The sequence below is a fragment of the Thyridium curvatum genome (genome assembly GCF_004353045.1).
Source record: "Thyridium curvatum strain D216 chromosome Unknown NODE_9_length_649264_cov_80.371750, whole genome shotgun sequence".
NCBI lineage: Eukaryota > Fungi > Ascomycota > Sordariomycetes > Thyridiales > Thyridiaceae > Thyridium > Thyridium curvatum.
Window position 1 is genome coordinate 136,288 of NW_022156764.1, and position 18,957 is coordinate 155,244.

The 18,957-nt window shown below is 57.6% G+C and overlaps 7 protein-coding genes across 7 annotated transcripts; 5 read left to right on the plus strand and 2 right to left on the minus strand.

Annotated features, from left to right (window-relative positions):
- Window positions 1-1,154: 1,154 nt before the first annotated feature.
- On the plus strand, window positions 1,155-2,293 carry E0L32_002224 (uncharacterized protein; the record flags this gene model as incomplete). The annotated part of the gene is made up of 2 exons (XM_031136390.1): window positions 1,155-1,385; window positions 1,466-2,293. 2 exons carry the CDS (start codon window positions 1,155-1,157, stop codon window positions 2,291-2,293), a joined length of 1,059 nt encoding a protein of 352 aa, XP_030988439.1.
- Window positions 2,294-2,711: 418 nt separating this feature from the next.
- E0L32_002225 (uncharacterized protein) lies at window positions 2,712-3,299 on the minus strand (the record flags this gene model as incomplete). Its single annotated transcript, XM_031136391.1, has 2 exons — window positions 2,712-2,959; window positions 3,053-3,299. The coding sequence occupies 2 exons, from the start codon at window positions 3,297-3,299 to the stop codon at window positions 2,712-2,714; spliced, it is 495 nt and encodes a 164-aa protein (XP_030988440.1).
- A 2,158-nt stretch (window positions 3,300-5,457) lies between these two features.
- On the plus strand, window positions 5,458-6,292 carry E0L32_002226 (uncharacterized protein; the record flags this gene model as incomplete). The annotated part of the gene is made up of 2 exons (XM_031136392.1): window positions 5,458-5,589; window positions 5,651-6,292. 2 exons carry the CDS (start codon window positions 5,458-5,460, stop codon window positions 6,290-6,292), a joined length of 774 nt encoding a protein of 257 aa, XP_030988441.1.
- Window positions 6,293-9,001: 2,709 nt separating this feature from the next.
- Window positions 9,002-9,877, plus strand: E0L32_002227 (uncharacterized protein; the record flags this gene model as incomplete). Its single annotated transcript, XM_031136393.1, has 2 exons — window positions 9,002-9,522; window positions 9,592-9,877. 2 exons carry the CDS (start codon window positions 9,002-9,004, stop codon window positions 9,875-9,877), a joined length of 807 nt encoding a protein of 268 aa, XP_030988442.1.
- Window positions 9,878-11,918: 2,041 nt separating this feature from the next.
- E0L32_002228 (uncharacterized protein) lies at window positions 11,919-13,361 on the plus strand (the record flags this gene model as incomplete). The annotated part of the gene is made up of 1 exon (XM_031136394.1): window positions 11,919-13,361. The coding sequence occupies one exon, from the start codon at window positions 11,919-11,921 to the stop codon at window positions 13,359-13,361; it is 1,443 nt and encodes a 480-aa protein (XP_030988443.1).
- An 815-nt stretch (window positions 13,362-14,176) lies between these two features.
- E0L32_002229 (uncharacterized protein) lies at window positions 14,177-15,847 on the minus strand (the record flags this gene model as incomplete). The annotated part of the gene is made up of 1 exon (XM_031136395.1): window positions 14,177-15,847. One exon carries the CDS (start codon window positions 15,845-15,847, stop codon window positions 14,177-14,179), a length of 1,671 nt encoding a protein of 556 aa, XP_030988444.1.
- Window positions 15,848-17,080: 1,233 nt separating this feature from the next.
- On the plus strand, window positions 17,081-18,771 carry E0L32_002230 (uncharacterized protein; the record flags this gene model as incomplete). Its single annotated transcript, XM_031136396.1, has 4 exons — window positions 17,081-17,291; window positions 17,611-17,733; window positions 17,814-18,128; window positions 18,209-18,771. 4 exons carry the CDS (start codon window positions 17,081-17,083, stop codon window positions 18,769-18,771), a joined length of 1,212 nt encoding a protein of 403 aa, XP_030988445.1.
- Window positions 18,772-18,957: the final 186 nt, after the last annotated feature.

Below are 18,957 nucleotides of genomic sequence, written 5' to 3' on the forward strand. Positions count from 1 at the left end.
AGTTGGTGACGGTTGTCAACGTTTCCTCCTTCATGAAAGGGCATCGAGCCAGCCCCACAGGACAGTGATGTGCGGGGCGGGCCAGCTTGGTCGCTCCAACTATCGATAAGAGCTTACTTCGTCTGGTAACGAGACGGCGTTGCCCCTTTCATCGCCTCACAGTCTTCAATCAATGCAAATCCATCGTGCTCATAATTGACTGGATCGTCCATAGCACCTAGTGCCGACGGTTGTCCATCAGACAAGAGGATCAGTAAGCAAGACTAGTTAGTCCACGACATCTGACGAGCGCTTGAATTCCGACTGAATGTTCCCTGAGAGCGCCGAATGCCCTGTCATCATGGGACAAGGTCCCAAGCCTGAGGGCGCTTGAGGAAACGACTCTCGTTCGCCTGTAGTTACGCATTGTGCTGCTAGCGAGTTGGTGATTTGGTGAGTCGTTGGGTGCTTATGAGAAGCCTCTTGAGGGAGCAGGCAGTCCTTGAGAGCTGGGACTTCATCAACCTGACGATCCACATAAGGAAGCTGTCCTACATGCTGCAAGTCGATATCTTGTCTGATACAAGTACGTACTTGTAGATAGAAGACGGGCCGGTTTCCCACCAAGAAACCTTGTACCTGTCCGTGCTCCTGGATTGCGATCTCAGGCTGGATGCGTCGGCAGATCCATCCCAGGCTTGGCTTGGATCCATTCGCGAGACCCTCGAGACACTGTAGCAGGGCCGAGGTACGGCGCCAGTTGATTACACTATCTTATCTTTTTCGCCTGCTTGTGACAGCCCGCCGAGTCCGAGAAGGATGCATCAACCCGCGCCGTAAGCTGTGCTGTTTCACCACGACGCCATTCTTTCCTTATCCTTTATCTTTTTTTTCTTTCTTTTTTTCTGACGTACAATTCTCTATGCCATTGCCAGGCCAGAGCTCAGTCCTTTCAAAGTGCGCCACTACCCTCACTTGCTACCTCCGCGCCGCGCCGCTCTGGGCCATCGCCATTCTTTTCCTGCTCTTGGCCAGCGTCAGACAGCTCAACCTTCTCAGCAAGCTCAGCAAGCCGTCCTCCGAGGCCCGCGACAGACGGAGCGAGTCGTCGCGCAACCGATCCGATACTCACGGAAAGCGCGTAATCTCGCGGTAGAGCCACACAGCAGACCGCAATGGCATCGGCAGCGGGACGCGTCGGGGGCTCAACCTCCAACATTGGCCTGCTCATGCCCGTCGTCGGCGTCGTCGGCCTCGCGTCGGCCGTCCTGGCCGGCCGGCGCGCCATGCACGTCGACTGGAAGGACTTTGCCGTCCGCTTCCTCACGGGGCCCGGCCGCACCAGCCGCATCCTGCTGCTCATCTACGTGCTCCTCAACACCAAGAGCCTGCCCGGCGCATGGACGGTAAGCAGCACCGGTCTCCTCTGATTCACATGACACATACAGGGCTAGGGCTGCTGACACTTCCTCCCTCTCGCGCACAGATCCGCGTCTTCGGCTCCATGATCCGCCACGCCGTCCAGCTCCGCAAGCCGCTGCCGCCCAAGGCGCTCTTCCACTACTCCGTCACGCGCAGCTACACGTCGCCCGGCGAGACCGACTACAACCTGCACAAGTCCAACTCGACCTACTTCTCCGACCTCGACGTCGCCCGCTCCCAGTGCGTCATGCACCTCATGGCCCCGGGCTTCGACAAGATCCGCCGCAACAAGCAGCTCCGGATCGTGCGGGACCCGGCCGGCGCCGTCGCCGAGGGCAGCCTCGGCGTCGCCCTCGGCGCCGTCGCCTGCAGCTTCAAGAAGGAGCTCCCGCCCCTGGCCGGCTTCGAGATGTGGACGCGCGTGCTGGCCTGGGACCGCAAGTGGCTCTACACCATGACGCACTTCGTCGCCCCCGCGGGCAAGGTCCGGCCCGCCTCGTGGGACGGCGGCAGCTTCTGGGCCTCGCGCGGCAGGGTCGCGACGGTGGCGGCCGGCGAGGCGGAGCTGCAGGGGCGCGTCGTCGCGTCCGCGGTGGGCAAGTACGTCTTCAAGCTCGGCCGGTTCACGGTGCACCCGACCTACGTGCTCGAGCAGTCGGGCCTGCTGCCCGAGCGGCCCGTCACCGGCTGGCGCGGCGGCGAGGCCGACGTCCACGCCGAGGTCGAGCTGCCCGCCGGCGCGGCGGACCTGGCCGACTGGGACTGGAGGCGCGTCGAGGCCGAGAGGAGGAAGGGCATGGAGCTGGCGGGGCACTTTGCCGCGATAGACGACGCGCATGCCCTGTTTGACGGCGGCAGGGATGGTGCGCTGGGGCAGTTCTTCCCTGGTTAGATGGGATGGGGTGGGACTTTTAGAGTAAGAGAAAAGAAGAGCGGCTAGATTTAGAGGCAACAGGTGCAAGCCCTTCTGTCTGCTCAGTTGTATGTTGGGAAGGGAATGAAGGGAGCATTGTAGAGAAATTATGGTATCATCTACGCCGTCGAGGCGTTTGCATTTTCTGGCTTGAAGTTTTCTTTCTGATGCTTTATACGGAAGATTTACATCATCTAGACGAGAAGCCGAGAGAGAGAAAAGACATGATAGATAGAAGAGCAAGACAAGAACGGCCCCCGAAATAGCGTTGGGCCAAACAAACCACTGCTGGGAATCTTTTTGAGAAACTTTTATACACAGAATTCTGAGCAAAACCTTGCATCGTCGTCGCAAAACCCGAATCGAACCAGACAGACTAGACTAGAACTCCTTTCTCTTACAGGGCCCAGGCACCAGCCAGGGCGACGGCGCCCATGACGGCCAGGCCCGCGGCGGCCGGGGCGCCCGCTCCGCTGCCGGCGACCTGCGCGGGGGAGCTGGTCTGCGCGGGCGTCTTGGCGGCGCCCGAGGCCGTCTCGAGGGTGCCCGTCGTGGCGCTGCCGCCCTTGGCGCCGCCGCTGGACGAGGCGGTGTCGGTGCTGGCGCCGACGGCCTTGCAGATCTGGGTCGTGATGTCGGTGACCTCTGTTTCGGCGTCGTACAAAAATTAGCAACGCATTCTACTACGCACAAAAAGGCAAATGGACAGAGAGGTGGGTGGGAAGGAGAAAGACATACGCTTCACCTGGGCGTCGGAGCAGCCCTTGCGCAGGCAGGGGTCGACCGAGGTCTGGATCTGGGTGCGGTGCGCGCACTGGCACTTGTAGTCGGCGACGCCGCAGTCGGCGGCCGTGGCGGCCTGCAGGATGCAGCTCAGGGCGCAGGCGGGGACCTGGGAGACGAGGTCGCCGATGTCGCCCGCGGACTGGGCCGAGACGGCGCCGGCGCCGGCGAGCACGGCGAGGAGGAGGGTCGAGGGCTGCATTTTGAGTTTTAGGGGGGGAGCGCGGTAGAGGACGAGGTAGCAAGGAATCAAAGGTCAACTTTGAAGAGAAGGAGTGTGTTTTTTTTTTGTTTTGGACTGAGGAGGGAGTGTATATTTCGACAAACAAGAATGCACGGACACGCGAACAGATGCGAGAAGATAGAAGAATATCGAGAGAATGACGATTGAGGCGATCAGGAACAGAGAGGCAGGACGAACTGCGCGGGACGAGCGTATCATAAAAGTAGTCAGAGTCTTTCTCCTCAGCTCCCTCCCTCCCTGCCTCCATCCTCCTGGGATCGTCAAAAAATGGAGCGACACCAAGCCGTGGCTCGGTTTCAGACACCCTGGCGAGGGCAGACCACGGGTCCCTAGGCCATTCCAGGGGTCCGGCGATGAGGATGGCCCAACGTATTCCCTCAAGAGGAGGAGAGAGAGTCTCTGGCGCGCAAGGGTCTCACCAGAGAGGGGAATGCTCGACGTGTGCCAAGACAAAGACCACCTCGTGGCACCGCGAACTGTGGTAACTTGTCGTCACTCTGTACACATGACGATGCCAGATACCTCCTGGTTCGTGAGGGAGGAGGAATGCATCTTCCACTTTGTGGGTGTTTCAGAATAGAGTAGTGTTGATATGGTAGTCCCGCCAGAAACTCACGGAAAGAGAGTGAGCCTCCCTTGAAAACCCGACTGACTTCATCAGCTACTCTGGGATGGGGGATGGACTCAATCATGAGGAGAGAGAAGCAGCCGTGCACGCGGTCCCCACAGATCCCAATATCATGCCTGTCCAAGCTCGGTGGAAGAAGGATAAGATCACCAGGACTTGTCAAGTACGGATCTTCAGAACCATGGATGGATGCGCATGGCGATCCCAGTTAAAAGCGGGCAAATAGGATGGCTTGCAATTCCAGTCAGGGGCACATCCTGCGATCCGCCTCGAGCTAAAGTACGGCAGATTGAGGGTTAGTGGGGGTTTCACGCTGTGAGTTGGTCCTGTGTTCCCCTAGTTATTACTACTTATTAGGGAAAATCTGAAACACGCAGCACGGCAGAACAGCCGGGGCCACGCTAAACTTTAAACAGCCAGACGGCGACCCCTTTTTTGGAGGACTCCAGCCCAGTGCTGAAGGATGGACCGAGATTGTGATGGCAAAGGAGCTACGGAGTAACTAGTTCCAGATTCAGGGTTGTTTTGGGGGCGGTGTGATATGTGCTGCTAGGGGCCCGTTGCCTTTTGTGTTGTTTTGTCTCAGTCTTGCGAGAAAGACTCAACCTAGATTCAGACTATCTGGGCCGAGGTTATGCAATGAAGCATTGCTTTATGGAAGCACCAACTGTAAACAGAGAGTGAATAACTACGTACTGTTCATAATACGGGGACAGACCAACAGACAGCCTCATGGGCCCCATCGCCATTCGCAGGGTCCCTCAGCAATACTACCATGAGATGCAGGCCCGAAATCTTCACATCTCGTATGCTTGATACGAATTTAATTCTACTCGAGCTGAAATACCCTTCACATTGCGCACAACAACAGTACGGAGACAAATGAATGAAGCTGCAATTGACATTGTCTATTCATGTAATAAGTCTCGCTTTCCTTGTCTTCTCAATAGCGGAAGGACCTCCTGCTTGACATGGTAGGTCAGGATGGCGGATGGCCAGGCAAAAGGATCTCAATTCCTGAGCATATTGAATAGAAACAGGCATATGTATGACGAGACAGAGAAAGGGTTATGGAGGGTGAGTTGACGTTGGAAGAGACTCCACGGCAACTTGCCAAACGCAACGATTCTAGTTCCGATGATTCAAGGTTGTTTCCTTTGTGACTGGGCCTGCCCACCAAGTAATTCACCCAACAGACAAAATTGACACATCCAGCGGCCTGACCTCAGTTTGCGAATCAGGTGAATGTCATCTAGACTGCTTGACTGCAAAGTGAGTTGAGGCAATCTGGCCAGCAACATCCCTTCCAGATCGGCACGAAAAGCCCAAGCTGCTTATCTCGGAATATGGAAAGAGACACATAAGCTTTTCACAACACCACCGACAGCCGAGCAGCTTAATTCTCCCAGCGTCGTCCGATACATCACGGCCTCTCAGCTGGATCACCTACCTGTGTCACTCTGCAAAGCCTTTAGCGCGAGAGACGAAATGATCAAGAGTAATGACGAGTTTGAGGCCCTGGTCGGTCGGATCGCCAACCTCCTCACGGCAAGGGGCATCCCAGCCGTGCTCTGGGAAGGCTTGCTACTGAACGTCCACGGATCTTTCGTCTCTGTTTCGGTCAGTAACTAGACACCATTCATCGTTCTCAACGGACCAATGAAGCTAATCACTCTGGCAGTCGGTCAACTTCGTCATACCCGACTCGCTCATCCCCGATGCGACAGAAGCACTCGCCTACGATCCAGTCCTGGACCTGCGACAGTGCGAGGAGGATGACGCCGCCGGACACAAAGATCACCCCCGCCCAACAGCACACATGCACTGCGACACCAACGGTCTCGAGGTGGGATTCTTCCCCCAGTCGACGACGCTGTGGTTTCTGGGCGCCATGGACCGCGATCAAGCGCGCCGGTGTCTTCCCCCCATCGAAGGACTGATCAAGGCGTCCGACTCTTCCCTTCCCTCTGTTGAGCCCGGCCAGTTGAGAGGCCGTTTTCTGACGACTGAAGCCCCGATCTGGGTCTTGCCCGTCCATTCCCTCCTCGAGGCCTGCGTCCGCTGCATGATGCGAGACGGGCGCAGGCACTTTTGGCATTACTACTTTATGTTGCAGCATATCCGTTTTGACATGGACAAGGACGGGTACCTGGACTTGGGAAAGCTCTCAAACGCTTGCAGGAGCTTCTACGTCCTTGGGGCAAAGGCGACGGGTGCGGGTGAGAACATGCCTGAGATACTAGAGAACCTTGAGAAGGAGCTTGAGGAGGAGATTGAGGGGGAGCTGGTAGGGCTGGGGATCGATCAGCTGTCTCTCTCCTGAGCGACTTGTCCCTCGCAAGAGACCTTTCGTTACGCCAATACTGGAGCTGGCTCCTGGAACAATGCCAAAGCTGACACGCCACACACGTGTCATCCTTCCATACATATGTCTCCGTATCATTGAGATTTCTATAGGTAGCATAGATGGAGGGAACGAGCCGCTGTTAGCTCTGAAGAGCTAGCGAATTGAGTTGCTTCCCTCCGAATAATGGTACTGTCAACACGTTGTGAACCGTTTATATGAGCGAGCACCAAGTACACTCTGATTGAGGCCCGAGACCGCTGCCCGGATGGCAACAAGTAGCTGGCTCAAAAATGGCAATGCTTGCACCCTCACCTTTGCGGCTGCTTTCTTGACAGTACCGCAAACTTCTTGCCAAACTTCAAGTCCTCCGTACATGGCGGCATATGGACGGGCACAAAGAGACGAACCTGACCAAAGACGGTAGGTCTTGGGACGGAACACCTTGCTAGCTATGGATCAATATTTGATAGTGCTGCATGTATATCTACACAGATTCAGATCACAAACTTGATCAGTGATACCCAGAGAGTTCTCAGCCTACTGCTTAATTGTTCGCGCACATAGGCTCATTGTGATTGTTAGTTAAGCTCTCGATCTACTGTGAGACCTGTGGTCAAGTCAGCATTCACTTTGTCAGAGAGTGGGAAAGGCGAGAGAAAACTGAGATTTGAAAAATAGGCACAAAAAGGCAAAAAAGAAGGGCGCAAGCAGGGACCGAACAGCGTACCGTGGCTCAACAGTCTCGCCAATGTCCTCGACTGCCTGAGAAGGGTAACTCCGGCGGCCAACCCGGCCTCCTCTCAGGACTTACTACCTCCAGAGGCGACCACCGAAGAGCCTAGCAACTAACCAAGGCTGTGCAGGTCGCAAATGGGAGCCAATTCCCACTGCGCCATGGACCCCGCTTGCTCGATCGATTTATGATAACCATTCAACCTAACCTCCCCTATATACCTTGTGTCAAATCTTCGATCTCGCCCACGATCATCCATGATATTTTGCTGCCAAATTAATTTTTTGACATGACGCACTCCTTGCACCCACCCCAACTACTCACGATAATTCTCGGACTCGTCCACGACACCATAGATCAAGCGACCACTCTCAACCCACACTTCTCAACCCACACCCGACCCCATTATCGCCCAAATCAAAGAGCAATGCCACTGAGTGCCAGCAGAAAGAATAAAGTCTGGATGGAGATTGCCTGCTTTCAAAACACAACGCATGCATCCAGAGTTTCGGGCCGAATTCTTCAGACCCGATACGGTGATGCCTTTGATATAGCCCTGTTTGTGGGTTCGGCTCGGATATAGAATCTTATCCGGGCATGTTCGGAAGTCGCTCTTTTTGTGGTTCGTGTTATGAGGAGGTCTGCAATAACAGGTAATTCCATCCTTTGCGGGTACTGTCATGGATGCTACGTCCGGCTATCTGAGATGCCGACAGCGCGCTTCAGCTACTGTGGAAACGGGCAGTCCGAACCGGGCGATATTGAGAATCGTGGGGTATAATGGAAACTCCGCTATGGACACACACGGCCGCTGCAGGCTTGGCAGAAAGTCTCATCACAACCTATTGGGCCGCCTGATCCATTCCTGGCAGGAAAGTCCACGAGGGATCACATTTGTCAGACGTTGTTCCTCCCAGCTGCAGCTTGTCGGCCGCCCATCGTCGGCTTTCAGGATGGTGAAAAGGTAGGATCGCACTTGTGTCTCGGCGCTGACTGCCATCGTCACTGTTGTCGCGTTGTTGTCTACCTGATTTCTAGAAGCAAGCTTCCCCACAAAGCCACTGGGCAAGGGTCTCGGGATAAAAATACAAACAAAGACATTATCATTGGGAGGCTGTTTCTCGAACGAGGTGCTGGGTGGATCAACGTGGTGAAAGTCGCCCACGTTGGGGTCGGTAAAATGGAGCCCGCTAGCGCGCTTCGGGCGCCAATCTCCCACCAGATAGCGCTGTCATCCCATCATCCTGGATCGCCCGCTGGCCCTGCACCCATTTTTAGCACACACCAGCCAAAATGATGGCTGAGCAGCAGTTGGGTTTGCAGCTGTGGAGTCGACCTTGGAACCCCGGAGCTGAGGCTGCCAGTTGAAAGATCCCCAGCGTCCCGGCGCGGTGGGAGAGTAAGCCGAATGAACAGCTGGCCGTGGCACTAACACAGGGCGGAGTCATCCTTCGCCGGGGCGTAGGCGCAAAAAGTAAGCGCGAGTCTACTTTGTATTGTGTTTCGCTCCGCATTCTGGCCATGAGGCCATCGCCAGCTGGTTCCCATACACCGCTAATGAACGGGCACTGCTTTGAGAGGGGACAAGACCCGCCTGTGCCTCCCAACAAGCGGCGGCCGTCGTGATGGCGCAGCTTGACAACGAGGCTTTCGACTTGACGTTGCTCTGGGAAATGTTGATACTGTCGACGAATATTTCCTCGTCCGGAAGGTCTGGATATCGAGGCCGGAGCATCGTGCAAACATCTATAAGATGCTTCTCTCCACCGCACCCCAGTGATGTTTTTGTTCTCCATCATCACTCACATCAACAATCTCAACACCACAGTTGAATTTCCTCTGGGTTTTCCTTTTACGCATTTTCCTGTTCACGAAAAAAGATACCCCCTTCAACTACATAATTCCTAGTGTCCTTCCCATTTTCATTTCAATCTCCTCACATCTTTTTCAAAATGGTCAGAATCACCGACTTCCTCCTCCTGGCGTCCGCCGCCTTCGCCGCCCCGGCCGCCAACACCAACACCAACACCAACAACAAGAGGGGCAGCGTCTCGGCCGCAGACCAGCCCCTCCCCGCCGTCGTCAAGGCCAACTCGCGCGCCGGCGACGCCCAGCTCGTGCAGTCCCTGCTGCTCGCGCCGACGCAGAAGCAGCGCGTCAACCTGCTCAACCAGCCCGGCGACTTCATCTTCGACTTCAAGAACCCGCCCGAGGGCGCCACCGCGACGGGCAAGGGCGGCAGGCTCGTGTCCGCCAACGCCGAGACCTTCCCCGGGCTCATCGGCAACGGCGCCGCCATGTCGGTCGCCTTCCTGGGGCCCTGCGGGCTCAACTCGCCGCACGTGCACAACCGGGCCACCGAGCTCAACATCCCCGTCAAGGGCCGGCTCGTCACCTCGTTCTTCCAGGAGAACGGCGCCACCGCGCGCGAGGACCTGGCCGACACTTTTACGCTCGCCGTCTTCCCCCAGGGGTAAGTCTTTTTGTTACTCTTACATCACAGAGAAGACACCTCGCACTAACAACCGACTCCTTCTCACAGTGCCATCCACGCCGAGTACAACCCTGACTGCGAGGACGCCGTCTTCGTCGCCGCCTTCAACAACCAGGACCCGGGCGTCGAGCAGGTCGCCCAGGCCTTCTTCAGCCTGCGGCCCGACATCGTCCAGTCCACCCTCAACGGCGTCGACATGCTCAAGGGCCAGGACATCGAGAGCTTCCGCGACGCCCTGCCCGCCAACATCGTCCAGGGCGTCGAGAGCTGCCTGAAGAAGTGCGGCATCCCCAAGAACGCCAAGCGCGACCTGTCCGAGGTCTTTGGCTCTTGAGCGGTGGTTGTTCTATTTTGGTGTTTGCTTGGTGGTAGAGTGTGACGTTTGGGTGGTTTTGTTCCTTTTCTGCATTGCGAGGCACGCTGCATTGATTCGGAGTTTGGACTCGTGGTTTCATTCTACTCTTCTCTTGGGATATCCATGATGACCTGATGATTTATAACGACGGGCTATAGATGGGAGTTTTGGCTATGATAATGCAAATTAGTCTGGCAAAATGTTAACAGCAACAACCCGGTGAACCTGAACATGACTACTTGCTGGTTGAAACAAGTGTGAAGTCTTGCTTGGTGTTCCGCTAGACTCTATGACCGTTGAGGTTGAGTCGTCTCTTCCACTTTCTTACTAGTTGCCATTCCATCTGACTTCCCTCCGCAAGTTTCTTGCTTCGCCTTGACAATGCTGCGTCAGAGAAGCGATGAGGCTGTATCTAGATTCTAATACTAATAGTCACATGACATTACTGTTCTGCAGTTGGGTTGCAGCATAACATTTGTTGGTTCTCGTGCCGATCCAACTCTAATGCATCGTTTTGCACCATGAGAATTACTAAAATATATGGTTTGATTGATGGGATGAAAACAATTGGAGTTCCAGTACAAGCAACCATTGAAGTTAACAAGGTGTGCCCTCTCACTGTGTTGAAAAACTGACTCAGCTGCCTGGCTGACTCAATCAACCCTAGATAGGAAGCTGTACACTCGATCTCATTTTGGTTTTCAAAGGGTCATGTTTAATCTTGTCGGAACGCTCCTGAATCTATCTGTTTACTTTGTAAATAAAGACTTGAAATATGCGCGCTGACGGGTTCCGTGTTCAGCGGCCGTTGACACCGTATGTGAACCACTCGGATTGTTGACGCCAAGAGATCCGGAAAGGGATATCTGTCTCTGGGTAATCTCCCTCCCGGAGCCCTCTCATTGTCTTGGGCCAGTACGTAATGAGGTGGAGGGCCCAGCCCTGTGTGAGATGAGGCAAATGTCTTGGGAATGCTTGGCATAGCGAGCCGTGTCGGGCTGAGTCGGCTGAGGTGTCGTGATTTGTGTAACTGACCGCGAAGAGTCGTGACACGGAGTTAGGCGGAGTTGGCTGAGGGGAGGGTGGGAGACAGATATCACAGCCTCGCCAACTCTGAAAGACTTTCAAAGACAGTCGCATCTTGGGACTGGTGGGTGCAATCAATGAATTGACACCACATCAGCACCCAAAACCACCGGATACCGGCACTGCGAGCCCCTGGGACCGGGCCTGTGGACTGCAAAATGAACCCCGAAAGGGACAGATTCCAGCGGGGCCAGCGCTGTGCCGTTGCGTAATTCCAGCAAGGTTCAGCGCGGGAAGCCTTGGCGTTTGAGGCGTCTTGGGCTGATTTGTCGGCTCCTGGTTGGCTCCCGAGGCCAGCGCACGCGGGAAGGGGGCTCCACTGTGCGTGTGCCTGGGTGGGGGCTTTGCGCCTGTACTCCGTACTGTACGTATTCTGGCATGCTCGCTGCTTTTTCTGGCTCGTGATGCTGCCCGGTTCCATTCCCATCCCTTTCCCACCACACGCACAACGCACACGACACCCACACACGCCTGTCTCGGCCCTCTACTCCGTACCTACGCTGCGTGCCGTTGTCACATTCCCGTGCAGGCACTCCACGAGATCGTCACGCGATAGATCGCATCCAGAGACCCGGACACGGCTCGCTTGCGCCCGCTAGTCCTCCTCGCTGTTCCATGTCGACAGAACGACGGTCAATCGCTGCGATAACCTGCTGCGAATCCGGGCTTGCTTTTCCGACCCGATTGACACGAACGAACGCTGCTTGATTGCGCATCTCCCCGTCTCGACCCGATGACGACCAACCATCCGCCGTTGCACACACTCCGATAACGACACCTACGCTGCGAGCCGAGATCCCATCTTCCCACAATTCTCGATGGGCCCTGACAGGACCAAGACCCTCCTGTCGATCCCTCTCAAATCCTCTCGAGCACACAACACACTCCCTCCAGCCCTCCCCGCCCTCCCCAGTCCAGCGCTGCGAAACCTGCGATGGAAGAGGACTACCGGCCGCCAATGTTGAGACACGCGGACGGACGATCGGCCGCACCTCTCCTCTACGCAGAAGGCACTCCGGACCGGGGCAGGATGTCGTACATCGGCTCCCGCCGCGGCAGCCCCCAGGCGGCGCTGCTCAGCGCCACGGGCGCCGAGACGCCCACGCGCCCGACCTTCAGCCGCCGCTCGACGATGCGCTCGCGCAGCCCGCCGGCCCACGCCCGCATGGCCGCGCGCAAGAAGTACATGTACGCCGCCTTCTTCCTCGTCGTGTCGCTCGTCTCCTTCACCGTGCAGACCATGCTCGGCGCCTGGGTGCAGCGCAACGGCTGGGACAAGGCCTACTGCATGCTCTACCTCACGCACGGCTCGTGGGCGCTGCTGTGGCCGGTGCAGCTCGCCGTCCTGCGCTTCCAGAAGCGCGACGTGCCCTGGCCCGCCTTCTGGCGCCGGCACGTCTCCCTCGTCCGCTCCACGGCCCAGATGGTCGAGCGCCAGGACCTCGACATCCCGCGCCCCTACCAGTCGCTGAGCCCCGTCCCCTACATGCTCCGCACCACGGCCTTCATCACCAGCGCCCTGACCGTCGCGGGCCTGAGCTGGTACGTCGCCGTCAACATGACGACGCCCAGCGACCTGACGGCCATCTACAACTGCAGCGCCTTCTTCGCCTACGCCTTCTCCGTGCCCATCCTCAAGGAGAAGCTGCGCGCCGACAAGAGCATCGCCGTCCTCATCGCCATCGCCGGCGTCATGGTCGTCGCGTACGGCGACACGCGCTCCTCCTCCTCCCCGCCTCCCTCCTCCTCGCCCCTCGACGGCGTGGACGCCGCCATCGAGGCCGCCATCCTGCAGGAGGAGGCCCTGGCCGCCGGCAAGCGCTTCATGGGCAACGTCATCATCGGCCTGGGCAGCGTGCTGTACGGCCTCTACGAGGTCATCTACAAGCGCTACGCCTGCCCGCCCGACGGCTGCAGCCCCGGCCGCGGCATGATCTTTGCCAACACCTTCGGCTCCATGATCGGCTGCTTCACGCTCTCGGTGCTCTGGGTGCCCATCCCGCTGCTGCACTGGCTCGGTCTCGAGACCTTCGCCCTGCCCACGGGGAAGGTCGCCTGGTACCTGTTCCTGTCGGTCGTCATGAACGCCACCTTCGCGGGCAGCTTCCTCGTTCTGATTAGTCTGACGAGCCCCGTGCTGACGAGCGTCGCGTCCCTGCTGACCATCTTCATCGTCGCCGTCGCCGACTGGCTCGTCAGCGGCGAGCCGCCCGCCGCCGCGGCCATGGCGGGCGGGTGCATGATCATCGTGGCCTTTCTGATGCTGAGCTGGAGCACGTGGCGCGAGATGGCCGAGGAGGAGCGCCGGCGCGAGGTCGACATCGCGAGCGACGACGACGACGACGAGAGCGGCGAGAGCGACAAGGATGACGTCTAGACCGGCGAGGTGCGAGGGTAGAGCACTGCATGTATGCGTGGCATGCAGTCACGATACGACAACTATTCCTTGGAGATTTTGAATGTGTAGTTCCAACGCAGTCGGGAAGCAGGCGCAGCACCTATATGGCGTTTTTCTTTTTTTCCCTTTTGTCAATCTTGGGTATCTCACATAATCCGGAGTTTTGGGCGGCGGGTCTGATATGCCATCTGGGATGCATCTACGGGCGCGGGTGTGCGTGAAATCTCCATCGACACGGGCGACGACTTAATTTCTCAGTCTTGAGAGACGCCGCCTCCATATAGCTAGACACTAGAAATATCATTTTGTAATTATCATCTTTTCCTCTTGCGGAACTGCTACCAGTGATGGCCATAAACTCTATCGCGCCTTGCAAACAACAAATCCGTGCTATGCCCTTGGGGGTGGGTATCGTATTCCTCCTCATGAATCCGTGTGCAATGCCAGTTGTCGTCAGCAGTTCCCATGTACATGACGGGATCCCTTTTTACCTTGTTCCATATTGCGCCTCAATTTGCCAAACAAACAGAAAAAGTAGACCTTGCAAAGCCAAACATACTCGCCCGTATCCCCCAATTTCAACTTGCTCACAGCCTCGGTCGGGTCCTCCTATTCCTCCTCGTCGTGCCCCCCGTGCACGTACAGCCGCAGGCTCGAGAACGGCAGCACGCTCGTCCCGTTGAAGGCGATGCGTCTCAGCTGTCCCTGACTTTTGTGCAAACAGCACACACTCGATATTAGCACTTTTGTCCCCCTTCTTCTTCTCTCCTCTTCTCTGTCTCCCCCTCCCCTTTTCACATGACATAACAGCTGGCCGGTAGTAGGGACTGTTGCAGGGATTGTACTGACAAGAGCGAGCCGCCGCCGCCGCCGCCGCCATTTGCTGCAGGATGCGCGCCGTGGTGGTTGTAGTTATTGTTTCCTGCTCCACTTCCTCCCCAGCCGGCATGAGGCGGGCCACTGTAACTGTCTTCCTCCTCCTGGCTGTCATAAGACGCGTCCGTGTCGGAGTCATCCTCGCCCTCCCCACCCTCGGTACCATCTCCACCGTCGCCGCTCTCCCCACTTCCACGCTTGAGGAACACGCCCTCGCCGCCGACGCGCCATCCCCGCCCGGCCAGCTGGACGTACTCGGCCGCCATGGCCCACGCCTCCCGGTCCGCCGCGTCGCCCGACTCGAACTCGCGCAGGCCCTTCCACGCCGCCGCCGCTGCCGCCGCCGTTGTTGGCGCGACGATGGCCGACGAGCCGGGCTCGAGCATCTCGTGCATGACGAGCGAGTAGCACGTGTTGCGCTCCATCCAGAGGTCGGCCGGGTCGAGCCCGCGCATCTGCTCCGGGTCGTCGAGCACGCCGCTCTCCGGGCGGGGCACGAGCTGCACGAAGAGCTTGTCGAGCGGCGGCAGGTGCTGCACCAGCGTGTTGAAGTGGCTCGACAGCGGGAAGACGGCCACGTACGAGAGCTCGCGGACGGTGGGCGGCAGGAGCGGCTCGTCGTTGGGGAAGTCCTCCGCGCCGAGCAGGGCGCCCAGGATGGAGGGCGGGCGCTTGAGGAAGAACTCGTACATGCGGTAGATGCGCATGGAGGAGCCCTCGTTGAGCAGGGCCGCGGACCAGGGCCGCATGGTGAAGAGCTTGCAGGCCACGCGGGTGCGCTTCTTCTCCGCGCAGGAGGACGATTCTGCCGGCTCGGGCCAGGAGTCGGCGTACGGTTGAGCGTATGATGTTGGCTTCGCCTCTGGCGCTTTACCCTCGTCTCTGGGTGGCGGCATCGTCCTCGTCGACTCCTCTCGTGACAGGGAGAGAATGTGGTAGGGGACTTGGAAGCCCCACGAGTCGCCGAGGAAGAGCATCCTCGACATCAGCGACGTCAGCATCCTAGGCGACGCGACGATGGTGAAGCGCAGCGGATCGACGACGGAGAAGACGGCGTCCCACAGCCAGTTGTTATTCTCGGCGTAGGTCGCGGTGTCGGGCAGGAAGCCCTCAGAGCCCATGGGCAACGGCCGCTCCGGCAGGTTGGACAGGCTGCCCGTGTGGACGGTGCTCGAGGCGCCGTCGCGCATGCGCAGGCTGTACTGCCCGCCGTAGCTGTCGCCCACGACCATGGTCCAGGACAGCACGTAGCGGCCCAGATCGGCGTGGCGCAGCCAGGCGAGCATGGGGATAGCAGCGACATGGTCCGGCTTGGGCTCGACGAGCAGCAGCTCCCAGCGGTCGAGGTGCCAGATGGCCTTGCGGAACAGCACGGGGAGCACGATCTTGCGCCAGCGCTTGCAGACGAGGGAGACCTGCTTGAGGGGTGTGGGGGACGACTCGAACATGCTGCCCTTGGGCAGGTCGCCCAGGCGCAGGTCCGAGGGCGCCGGCGAGTCCAGATGGCTGAAGATCTGGGACATCACCTCTGGAGGGAGCTTGGCTTCGATGTCGGCCACAGCTGGGGCCGGGACATCGGGCGACGCCATGGTTGGGATGGAGGGGTCGGTACGGATCTCGGCTCGAGACGTAGCCTACTACTTACTTGAGCTGTCGAATGGTGATGGTGAGCTTGTGCGTCCACGATGCAAGCTACCGCGTAGTAATTTTGGATGAATGGACGAACACTCAAGAGTGACAAGAACCAAATAAAAGAGTTTCTAGTCAGGTTTTGTATTGAGGATTCAGAATCACCCGTAGCCCACAAAGAGCGCTGCTGCGACGAGCTCTCATATGAAGATGATCGAGGCTGCGTCGTGAGTGGCGAGTGATGGTGGGGTGCGCGTTGGTTGGCAGCCACGACCAAGCATCGAAGTCTGTACCAGCGGGGTGCGTCAAGTGATAAGCGAGCCCTCCCATCCCATAGCCCTGAGGCCAGCCTTGGGGCGACTGCCCGGCCCAATCAGCGCCTGTTTCAGCGGTGTGTTGGCGGAGGCGGCACCTAGCATTGCCTAAATTGGCATCAAGAATCCAGCAGACTTGAGCGTGCTGCATTTTTGTGTAGCAACGGACGGTGATGCATGCATGTCCCACTCTTTCCTGCAGAGGGTTTGTTTGTCAAACTCCATTGTCACAAGTTTGAGGATTGGCATTGAGCTTCAAGACGGAACTATCAGGCGGCGGAGTGAGTGCATCTGTAACTATATGTAAATCACGCAAAGCAATACCTACATTGTCTACGGACTAGGTATTGTCATGAAACACCACGCCTGCGGATGCAGTGGCCCGAGTGGAAGCTCTCCTGAACCCACTTGGAGGCCACTAAAACGCAGTAGTCAGGCGAGTAAGCACCCCATGGATGCATGGCCCGCAGGAATAGGGACAGCGATCCATATGCCGGCACTCCTTTCGTGAACGGCGGACCATTCAGAGGCCACAGCCCCAAGACCTTGTCGTCACCGGCGCCGGGGAGGACCCGTTCTAGCGCCGCCCTTGACGTTCCGGCACCACAATAGCTGGCAATGTCATCTATTACCAAGTGCGGGGTTCTGTATCCACGGCCCCAGGTACGAGCCCTTGAGAATGCTCCGATGAGGGGCAGAGACCTGTTGCTCATGGGTGATGTGCCTGAATATGTGCTTCTTGTGTCGAGGTGCGGAGAAGCTCTTGGCGTAGCGTCGTCTTCAAATAGCTGTAGTCTCGCCCCCTCGGTAGCTCATGTAGACCTCAACACAAACCCAATCTCCGACACACACACACATTCCTACTTCCAGACGACAAAAATGGCTGCCAAGAACCACCAGAGGCCGCCCTTCAGGGCCGAGCATATAGGCTCTCTTCTTCGCCCGAAGGAGCTCGTCGATAAGCGAGTTGCTATGGACGGGAAGAAGGCTCTCGAGATCACCCACGACCCCGAGCTACGCGAAATCGAGAAGCGCACCATCAAGGACATTGTCAAGCTCCAGCTCGACCTTGGTTTTCATGCCGTCAATGGTAAGTTTGAACTTCGGGGTGGGCGTCTTAGCGTTGTCCTTGAGCGTCAAGATCGGTCAACTTCACACCTCGCGATGGCGCGTCGACGAACCCCCGGACACGACACTCGCTCACAACGAGCCATACGGATGACAATCTTGATATTTAAATACCCTTTCATGTTTTAGCGGGCGCCAATACACGCGTGGCTCGCTGGTTTGGTGCCAGTGTTGCTTTGGCGGCGTGCGCCGTCAACGTTGCTCCGGCCGGTCTTGATGCTCAACCGGACAACCAGATCTTTCAGGAATTGAATAAATACACTGCTAACCCTAACCCTGAGATGGTGAGCACTCGCGACACCAATTTTGGGGTACCTTCTGGCCAGGGCTTGAAGGGATGGAGGAGATCATGAATCCTCCGCTGGATATGTTCCGGCTCTACGTTCCGGACCTCGCGGCGTTCAGTACGTGGACCCACCCAACCCAGGGACTTCCGAGTCCTCCAGGACCCTCCAAATCCTCAGAGCTGACTAATTTATCGTAGCTGAGGCTGGACACAAGCCTGGCGAGTCCGTGGTGTGTGTCGGCAAGATTAAGCACGTCGGCAGCACCTACACCGACGAGTGGAACTACCTCAAGAGCCTGTTGCCGGAAGACCGCGTTAAGGAGGCCAAGCTGACTCTCCCGGCACCTAACTGGTACCACCTGCGATACAAGGCCGGCCATGCGTATCCCAAAGAGGTTTATGCCAATGACGCGGAGTACTTTGCCGACATCGCCAAGGCCTACCAGGCTGAGCTGCAGATCCTGTACGACGCCGGCTGCCGCAACGTCAGTTTCGACGATCCTAACCTGGCCTGTACGTACATCTATCTGTTGCTGTTGTGTGAAGAAAGACAAAGGAAGCAAGGAATGGATATTGACCTGGTGGAAATGTAGACTTCTGCTCTGAGAAGATGCTCCAAGGATTCAAGGACAACAACGAGGATGCCGACGCCCTCTTCGACAGCTACGTCAAGCTGTACAACGACTGCCTCTCCAAGCGGCCTGCTGACATGCATGTTGGTCTGCACCTGTGCCGCGGCAACTTTGCCTACTCTCGCCACTTCTCCGAGGGAGGGTACGATCGCGTCGCCACCAAGCTCTTCAAAGAGATCAACGTCGACACCTACTTCCTGGAGTACGACACCGACCGCGCCGGCGGATTCGAGCCCCTGACCGAGCTGCCCGCGCATAAGAATGTCGTCCTGGGCGTCATTACCAGCAAGTTCCCCGAGCTCGAGGATCTCGGCAAGATGAAGGATCGCGTCTGCCAGGCCGCCGACTACGTCGCCAAGGGCGCCGGTCAGACTCGTGAGGAGGCGCTCAAGCGTATTGGTGTCAGCCCGCAGTGCGGATTTGCGAGCCACCACCTCGGCAACTCAATTACCCGCGAGGACATGGTCAACAAGCTCAAGCTCGTGCGCCAGCTGGCTGACGAGATCTGGCCCGGTGAGCCTTGAAGGACCTATTTGTTACTACAGGCTGAACTCCTGGCAAAAAGTGCTGCAGTATGTATAGGTGGAGCGTGGCGTTGAGGTGAAAGTAGGTGAGATGAAAACGGCGTGGCGTAGAGTGTGCAACTGGATATATGGAGATAGCGAGACAATTCCACCTTCTCATTCCATCTTAGGTCGCGTGAGGCCATG